Consider the following 10,292-nt stretch of genomic DNA (forward strand, 5'->3'; position numbering starts at 1 on the left):
GAGAACACTGTCAAGCTGTTGAAAACATGTGGTGTGCAGAGATGATAAGCCTCCAACATACTCCTAATATATATGTTTTTTAAATATGGACTAAGAACAAATAAGATAAGATGGACCATTATTTATCCCCCTAGGAAAATTCACGTGTCATGGCAGCAATGGAATAAGAAGAAACAAAGATATTACACATGGAATATACAAGGGAATACATAAATTAAAAGAAAAATAAGAAATAAAATAAGAATAAACATGTATTAACAGTATTAATAGAAATAACAAATAAGGGGAGTGTGTGTGTGATGTGACACATGCAACGTACACTCTGGCATGAATGATATCATTTGTGACAATAGGGATGTTTTCCTGTATCTAGCCACATCTGGCAGTCAGAACAACAAAATTGAGATACACTAATGTGCGTTTCTGGCCTAATGATGTAAATGTATTGATATTTACGTAGCTCGCATACTGACTGCTACAAACATACTTTCTGTGTACTGCAGCTGCAGTGTGGTGTACTGTGTGGTGGCGCAGTGTGTTACTCTGCTTTACACCAGATAGAGTCAACTGTATTAAATAAAGCATAACCTTGTGTGAGCAGACCATGATGCTGAGCAAGTGTTGAGGTTGCAAATCCGAACATGTGTATGAGTCACACTGCTTGATTTTGCAGGGGTTACAATCTATATAAGACTAAGATTGGGTAACAAGTACTTTTATGCCCCCTTTTATTTGCCGTCCCCTGCCTAATATTTGTATGTGAAAAAGGTTACTTTATCTTTTTAATTAGTTCAAATCCCAATCTACATGAATATGTAAACTGTGTATTTAGATGTTTGAATAAGATGGAACACAATGTAAAAGTGTATACATACTCTACAGTGGAATAAAACACTGCTTATTATAAACATAGATAAATATGTGGACTGTTAACAGATGGATATGATATAAACACATGAAAAAGACACTTCACAGAGCCCAGTCTTCTAACCTGTGGGATGAATCTGTCCTTGGAAACTGTCACCTGCTTTTCGCACAGTTTTCCTTCCTTGTCATTACTACATGTATCTGTTTATGACTCAGTATGTTCTACACATGTCCTGTATCATATGTGTGCTGTGGACAGGCTGGTGCTGAAGGGACAGCGCCATGATGGACAGGATGTGACTGTGGATCTTTCCATGGTGCTGATCACTTCAAACTTTCTCCCAGACACGCCCTGCTGAGACCCACAGCTGTATGACACTTAAACCATGACACAGCATTTACTGTCCCTGACAGGCAGCAGCTCTCTGATGGATTAGATGTTTATAGAACAAGTCTTTACTTTGCATAAGAAAGGATCAGATCACTCCCGGACGGGCAGATCTGGTGCATGTCTCCACACAGGCTACAGGTAATCTCTCATCGGGAAACCACCTCCTCCTTAGCCAATTGGATCTGTATTTTGACAAAGGCTGACTGGAGGTCTCTCCCTCATATGCCGACTCGCACAGGGAGGATATTGGCTGGAGGCTATAGGAGCTAATATAGACTCATGAGTAAGCAAACTGTTTGCTGATCTGTAGCGCATTTCCACACATTCAGATATTACGCAGATTTATTTCTCTCTCCAAAGTGGGAGTGTTTTCACGCAGCAGATCTTTTGTCACTGTGCGACCACCTGCGCTTGCAATCCAGCAAAAGGCGGTGGCTGTTCAGCTGAGAGAAAAAAAAAAAGGAAAAGCTGAGCATCTGAGCAGATTTACTCCCCCACAGAAACCTCACCGCCGTCACCTGCCTCACTTGCTAGACTTGCAATGTCCACCGCCGGGGAAGTACCAGCGTTTTTTAAGAGCATAGGCTCTGACAGCCCCGCCAGGCCCAGGCAGAAATTCTGTGGCATGTTCTGCCCGGTGGAGGGCTCCGCGGACAGCAAGACGCTGGACTTTGACGCGCTCCAGGCGGGCAAGGAGAGGAGTGACGGGCGGGTGATCGACCGGCAGACCGACATCTCCCAGCCCAGGAAGGTGGAGATAAGGGAGAGCACGGGGAAAGAATACCTGCAGAACCTGGATGATAAAAAGGTACATGTATCTGATATTAAAAGCTTATGTCTTGTGTTTTCATGTCTTATTTCTGTCATCCACGTTTAGATATTTGCGCTATTTTCATGCACAACCATACGAATGACACTCATTTGAGTTTGCCAGTCAACTTGCCATGACTACATTTCCCAGGAAGCAGTGTGGTTATGTAATATACTTGTAGATGGAGGGGCCCCACCATGCAGGGCTGCGGGAGGGAGTGGCTCCTGTCAATGGGGGCATGTTATCCCCTCTGCTGCACATTACAGTGATAAACTGTGGGGATGTTTATGATCTGCTGAAGTGTCCTTGGGCAAAACATCTGCTAATATCTGAATGATACCAATCAGAAGAAATGTTTACCTGGTTCTGAATGGGATTTTATTTGTGGTTGCTGCATTCTTGTGCTAGTAGTGCATTAACTTGTCAAACAGCAGGGTGTGGAGGATGATGATGTGACTTGCATGACTTGCAGGAAAATGTCAACTTTTCTGCTACATGGTTCAAACTCACCACCCAGGTTTTGCACTTGTGTGGTAAACTGTGGCACTAACACTATCAATACTTCCTTTACTTAATAACCAAGCACTCAGGATGCTGGTAAAAGCTTAGGGGTGAGCCTCATGTTACATATTGATTGGGAGCATTGGTCACACAGTACTCTTTACCTACTCCCTTTATCTATAATCTAATATCGGCTTACTTAATTTTGTAGTTTCCCCTGGGGCTCTCTAAGAAAGGAATATACATAAAGCATGCATTTATGTTTTAATAATAAGAGAGATTACAATGAAATAATGTTTAAAAGCTATTGTGCTTGGTCATCACATTAGCAGACTGCAGTGGTGGAGAGTACTCAAGTCCAAGTACATGTTTCATTGACTTGTGTTTTCTAGCTTCTGCTAATGTGTACTTCTACTTTACAATATTTAAAAAGGCAAGTCTACATGTTTTATATTAGATTGTATATTATTAACACAAATATATAATCAACAGATACATTATCATAAAAAAGGATTATGAAAATAAAACGTTATTGTTCCAATGGGATAATGTACAAGCTACCCAGCACTAGTGTATTCCCATCTGACCACATGAATGCAGCAATGATATTAATCCGGTAACATAATACAATACATTGCACTACAACGCCTCAATCTGCATGATGAGTACATTTTATACTTTAGGTGCATTTTAATATCAATTTTACTTACAATATTGAATGCATTATTTTCCCACAGTGCATAATATATTACCACTGGCAGACTGCAAAGATCTATATTTTACATTAGGGTTGAACTTTGAGAACAACTCATATACAGAGCTGTGCACCACTTTTAAAAGAGCTTGAAGCAGGACTTATGTAACGTTAACAAGTCAAGTCCTTTAAAAGAACAAACAACCCACTTTCCTCTTATAAATAACGTTGAATACATAATAAATATAAATGCTCTGTTTCAAGGCTTTTCTGCCACATTAACTGTGCGGTATGAGTGTGTAGCCATGTGTTGTGATAAGCTAACATTAGCCAACTTTCATCGGTTTACTCACTTTTTGAATCTTCTCTATCAGGATACTTCAAGTAAAAGTAGGGCCTATACAGAAGTAAATATAGTTTCACTTTGATAATACTATTAACCATGAGAAAAAATGTCTTTTTTAAATTTTTTAAATGAACTCTTGTCAATCTGTTTTTTCTTTTTATCTGGGTAATCCATCCTGTTATATACAAATAAAAAATAGGCATGTACTCTGGCTTCTGCAGTGTATGGAAGATAGTTTCTCTCAATGCAAGTCAATAGAAACACAAAGGATCATCATGATTTAAGAGATCTGGCCTTGACAGAGTGCTGCACTCTCCTAGTTTTATATTATTTTAGTTTTAACCGAACAATGGGAAAGAAAATCCCATTGTCTTCTAAAACTGCTGACCCCAAGTCAAGTGTCACTCGTGTCTTGAAACTATTTTGTTACTTTTAAAATCACCAAAAAATATGGATGAAACACGTTCATTATGTAAAGTGAGCCCTCCTTGCAAAGAGTGACATTTCATTTATTCTAATAAACTACATTTTGAAACAGCAGAAAGTAAGATGGCTACTTTCTTCAATTGGCGCAATCTTCACTAATCCCAGGAGAGCAATTGATGGCATTAGAGGCTCTTTCCTGTCAGAGGACCAGGGCGAGGCTCTGCGCATGCGCCGTGCAGTTATTTTATTGGACGAGCCTCGCACGCGGCCCCTCCCCTCCTCTACCCTCCTCTCTTGTCTGACTCCAGTCTGGGAAAGGAAAGGTTTGGTGCATCGGCGGAGAGCGGGGAGGTTGCCAGGGACAGGACACGACTCGAACCGGAGTTGAGAGATAACTTTGACTCTTTGTGTGACCTCAGAGCGAGCTTCTTCCTCCCTTTTGTCTCCACGGTCATCCTCGTTTCCACCCGGCGAGCAGCGGTAATCCGTCGCATTCATTGCGGATCAGGCGCGGCGTAGCGCAACACGAAACACCGGTGAACATGTCTGGATACCAGGGCAAGAAGAACATCCCCCGCATCACAGTGAGTGTTAGGGGCTTTAATGTTGTTTCAAACAGAGGGTTTACCCGGCTGGGGGTCCTGTGCATTTCGGCGCGGGCCTGCGGGGTGTGGGTGCAGGATGTCACCGGTGCGGCGTGCTCCCTTCACCGCGACAAACCTGAGCTCCAAGCTGCAGGATATCACCGCTAAATTAGCTTTGTATTCCTTAAATGCAATTTGCACATCGGTTTTACTTCAAAACATGCACCACTGAGATTGCATGGATCATAAATCAATAATATGCTGAAGGTGGAAGTTTTTTTTTTTTATAGCATCTTTGCGACAAGTGCAGACAATCCATCCTTAATCTGTAATAATATTAATTCCTCCAGTAGATTTACACTCACGGTGCCACTCATGGTATGCATGACTTTGAGATTTCACATTTATTTGTGTGTGGTGTTACCCGGGTATCACTGCTGCACACGAACTGGTGGGTCAAATGCTTCCCTGCATCCACTTAAACCCGGATCTTTATGTCAAGCTATCCTCGTAAATTACCATTTTCAAGAAGCTGAATGCCACATATATGTTGCTATTACATTATTTCCCCCTGGTTAAGTAGCAGAGCTGCAGGGATGGTTGTGGTGCTTCAATGGAAAGTAGAGAATAGGGAGGGGAGGGGAGGGGACGGTGGGTCCTATTTCCTTCCATGTTTCTCCTCTCAGCTGTAATGAGGAAGATGCATACAGGAAGGAGGTCACTGTCTCCATGCTGATGTTAGTCGAGTGTATGTGTAATTGGGTTGACTTGCCAAAGATGGCTCGGCACAAGCAGAGCTGAAGCAATATGGAGGACGATGTGTGGCTTATGTTCGGGCCTCTTGATGCAAATATGACACCACGCTTTTTGTAAATAGGAAGATGCATCACTACAGGAATGATGTGGTTAATATTCAGAAATATGAGAGACAGGGGGTCCTCAGGGGGCTTCCTAAGCGTTGGCTATAGTGTTAAGTAATACGGTTGGTGGGGTGTATTTAGTTTGAAAGAAAATAGTCCCCCGTGAAATTGGTTTATAACAAAGTCTGTGGATTAGCTTGAGAAACTGGGTCAGGATTATTATTATAATAATAATAATAATAATATTGTTTTGGTTGCTTGGAAAACCATACGGTATCACCTAGTCTTATTATATTGGAGAGAAAGCAGACCTCTATACGGCCAATATCTCCAACAATCTGACTCACACAATCTAGATTGATAAAAAGCACTACAGTTAAGAGGGAAACATGTGTATTTTGACTGAATGATGTCAACATTAAAAGGCCTTCGGAAAACCTTCTAATTCTCTTAATATAATTGACTATATTATGATGTGGTTGGGGCGGTGGCTGCATGCTCGGAAGGATGCGGGCCTTTTGACTAGTTTGGACCCAGGTCTTCATTCAGTCTTGTTTATAGTGTAATGTATAAGATGCCTGAACCTCCACCCATCCTGCACCAGGTGGATGTCACAGTGCAGCTATAGGGACATCGACTTTGGCACCACAGGGTCCTTTATGAACAATTGGATCATAGTTCTGAAAAGATGCATGTCAGAATCAGAAACAGGTTTATTGCCAGGTAGGTTCGCACATACTAGGAATTTGACTTGATGTCATGTGAGCGCCTGTGTGGATCTATATAGAGAGGGGTGCTGTGTTGTGGTTACCTGTAGTGATGGCCCCCTTAGTTGACTAAGTAAGCTATCTTATTTGTTGGGCGTTCCATTTTACAGCCTTAGTCTATGATGGGAAATCAGTTGGTCATTTTTAGTCAAGCAAAGAATACAACTTCTCAAAGGTGAGGATTTTCTAATGTTCTCTGTTTTTGCTATGAATGAAACATGGCAATAAAAACCTCTTGTTGTCAGTGGGGAAAACTAATCAGTACATGTTGTCTTTTTGGATAGCTTGATTATTTACAAGATGAAGGCAGTTGAAAATATAATTTTTGTATTATTATAATCTGAAACATATTTTGGGCGGTGTGTCCCCGGTGAAAACGGGCAGCCTCTCAGGAGAGAGCTCAAGGCGTCAGCAGCACCAGTGAGAGGGGAGATCAGAGGATTAGCAACGGTTGTATCTCCAACAGTGATTAGGCCAGATCTAAATGGATCCACTGCCTATTCCTGAACAACAGTGTGTGGAAGAAAAAGGGGGTCAGGGACAGAATTTAAAAGTATATGTTCTTAAAAATGGAGTGTTGCATTAGTAGAGACTCTTAATGACTTGGATTTCATTTTTTCCAGCTATTCCTCAGTAAGAATGTGTTCCTTCACTGAATTGGCGTCAGCATGAAGAGTGGATGACATTATTAAACTAAACAGATGCTAGAGAGGAAATGATGAGGTTAAATTGAATAAGAGCTGAACAGGAAAGGCTGCAGTCACACAAAGGAACTCTGTGTCTTGTCTTCCAATCACAATTACAGTTAACATCATCATTTGAATGTTTCATCCATCCCCAGTCATTAGGGCGGAGTGACTGTATAACAGTAGACGGACTGGTTGCTGTGGGACAGATGGAGTCCGGTCAGCTGCACAGGCAGGGTCGACTTAATGCAGATCTCATCAAATATGAATGAACCTCCACAAGTTCACCACCTGGGTGTAGCTCAAAATCTCAGACAGCTAAACCAGAACGGAGTTAAAAGGTGTAGAAAAAGGAGAATTTTTAGCTAACAAGGGCTGCAAATCAAATGTTGTAGTTGTGTTTTAAAGAGACCCTATATTATGCTTTATGGGGTTTTCCCTTACCTGTTATAAAGCTTTTTGTGCATGTCAATGGTCTGCAAAGGATAACATTCCAAAGAGTTTATCACCCCCCTCCAACTCATTGTACGTCCTAGGCTAAGGGCGGGAGGTCTCTAAGCGGTTGACCAATCACAACAGAAGCGGCAAGCTAACCAATCAGAGCAGACTCTCATTTTAGAGGCAGAAGCCAGAGAATCTTGGAATTGTTTTATTATTTCTTAATGAAAAGAATATCTGAAATATATATTAAATGACCAAACAAGTTGCCTACTATTTTTTTCATATCTTAACAATTCAGCTCTACTTTTCCCATTTCAAAGGCATAACTGCACACTTATTTGGGGAAATATTTAACAGATTAAGGAATAACCATTAGTTTCTGGACATTACCATATTGAAGCATTTTTGCAAAACAAATACCGAAACGATTATTAAGTTGCTTGTTCATTTGCTGGTCATTTCTGCTCTTGGGATGAGCTCAAAATGATTTTCGACCCAAACAAGAACCATGTGTCCTCGACAGTGAAGGATACAAACACAGACAAAAGCAAAGTAAGAAACAAAGCTAATGTTTTAAAGGTAGGTAAAAATAGCGTGAGGCTATATTAAGACTGTCCTGGATTAAAGTCTGAGACTACAATCCCCAGAGGATGAAGGATCATTAGGCAGACTGCGAGTATACCACGCTGTAGTTTTCCCTAGTGGAGTGGGGTGTGTGTTCACGCTGTTATCTCTCAGCGCACAGCAGCCCGCGGCGCTTTCTGATCACGCTGCACCTCGGTTGTGCTTTTTCACGATCAAAATGACCCTAAAGCTCTCATTCATAGAGAGCCAAGTGTGTACAGAAAGGTTCACTTTTTATTTATTGGCAGAACAAAGGCGAATTCTGTAACAGAGCCTCAAGCTGCAACACATCCTCAAGAAACCGCAGAAAGAGGTCAATGAGAGGATTCTTCATAGTTCAAAGAAATCATTTATGAGATTTATTTTTTCTGTTTAGTTTAAAGGATAATTAATGTAATAGTGACATAGAGAATTTAAGGGAAGTATTTAAGGGAATTCTTACATTGAAGAAGGCATGGATGTTTAAGAGATAATTAAAGTGGGATTTCATTTGATAAAAAGGCCTTATTATTCTTATTTTCAGGTTCTTATTTGTATTTAGTGTCTCTACTGTGACATGTCTCCATGCTTAATGTTCAAAAAGCTCTTTATTTTTCTCATACTGCATGTGCTGCAGCACCTCTTTTCACCCTCTGTCTGAAACCAGAGCCCAGACTGCTCTGATTGGTTAGCTGGCCGGCTCTGTTGTGATCCCTTAGAGATGTCCCGCCCCTTAGCCTATCACTTACAATGTGTTGAAGCGTTAGCCAAAAGAAGTGCATAGTGTTACGTAGTGATGTCACTATGTTACAGTAGACTTCCCAACTCCTTTGTAGACATGTTTGTATCCATTCAAATAAGTAACTTATTAATAAGCGTAGGTACCCATCTTTGTACAAAAAACGACCGACGCGCATTTCACCCCCGGTAAAATTGTACCAGATACCCTTTAACCGAGCGAAAGACGTCAGTCGTATAGCCCGGTTATATACTTGACGGTCACACCACGGTGAAAGGCATAACGCGGGGGCCGAGAAGGGTGGGTTCTCAAACCGGCGAACGAGTTTTGGGTTTGAAGAAGTAAATGTCGGAAACGCGATCTGGAAAAATGGTGGCGGAGAATAAGATAAAAATTAATAAAAAAATAAAAATAAGATAACATAGGGAGGGGGGGGGAAGGACTACAATGTGACATTTGGGGTGCGAGGACTTATCTGGACAACACAATTAGATATGGTAAAGTCACGATAATTGTAGTATCAATTTAACTGTGTTTTTGTGAATGACATCACGTTTTACGTGGAGAAATGTTTATATATCTAGCGACTTAGTACAAACAAAACTCATTAGCTTTTACTCAAGGTCGGTTCTTTTCTGTGGTAGTTCGCTCCTCACGGACTGACATCCGTGTACATCGTTCGAAAAGTATGGCACAGTTACTGTCTCTTGACTAAGTCGCATAAAAAAAAAGGAGAGAGTATTATTCGTTTATTCGTTCGAAAGTTCGTAGTGTTATATTTATTGTTAGTCGTTATTTATTCATCGTAGCTAAACATAACTCACGCGAGGCTGAAAGAATTGTAGGGGCTCTTGACCGAGCCGTTCCACGAGGAAGAGGACACAGAAAGTTTGTAGGGTCTATCTCTTCCAGTGTGACTACATCGTGAGTACCATCGACACTATCCCTTGTCGGCGGAAGGATTCTGGGTCCGGAACCAATTTGAGCTCCGGTTAGGCCGAACAGATGAGGGTGGTTGACGGCTCACCCTGCGGTCCATGGCAGGAGTGTTTTTGGTGTCCGCCAAACGATAGGATAGGATAGGATAGTGAGATGATACCATACTAGAATGAAAACTTCACTGTATTATGCAGGACGTGGGAAAGGGAACGACAAGCCTCAAACTTAGAGATACAAAAACGTAATAATATTCAGCCGAACCTTATTTTCGTTAGGTCGATTTCTATACATTACATTAACAAACATTTACTTCAATATGTTTGACCGTTTAAACATTACGATTTGTCAAGCGAATTTGACAACTGATTTTTACGAAATAGGAACTAAAACTGACGTTTGTCGACTCTGATAGTCTCCTCCCCGTCGCGTTAGGTTTTACTGACTATACACCTTTTCGTCTAAAAAGACTGAAATTTCTTCCGGGATAAAACGAAAAACCCTACAAGGGAAAGTATGAATCAAAATAGTTATTATTCCAAAAGCACCGTACATGTACCAGTCGTTTCGATTTTAGGCACACAACGCTCCCTCAAAGAGAAGAAGTGTGTGTGGATTTTGTGGAACTAACCTTGAGGAA

The 10,292-nt window shown here is 41.2% G+C and overlaps 1 protein-coding gene across 2 annotated transcripts in view; it reads left to right on the forward strand.

Annotated features, from left to right (window-relative positions):
* The first annotated feature begins 1,480 nt into the window (after positions 1–1,480).
* LOC104947652 (dihydropyrimidinase-related protein 2) overlaps positions 1,481–10,292 on the forward strand; it is a 31,885-nt gene continuing 23,073 nt past the window's right edge. Inside the window, exon 1 of one of the 2 annotated variants that reach the window (XM_010773708.1) lies at positions 1,481–2,066. In XM_010773708.1, coding sequence (XP_010772010.1) covers positions 1,800–2,066 — 267 coding nt within the window. In that variant the 5' untranslated portion in view covers positions 1,481–1,799. Of the gene's footprint in view, positions 2,067–4,320; positions 4,621–10,292 lie in introns of those variants that run through there. The other variant, XM_010773709.1, reaches the window with a different exon arrangement.

The sequence above is a fragment of the Notothenia coriiceps genome, unplaced genomic scaffold (assembly GCF_000735185.1).
Source record: "Notothenia coriiceps isolate Sejong01 unplaced genomic scaffold, NC01 NC01_scaffold00012899, whole genome shotgun sequence".
NCBI lineage: Eukaryota > Metazoa > Chordata > Actinopteri > Perciformes > Nototheniidae > Notothenia > Notothenia coriiceps.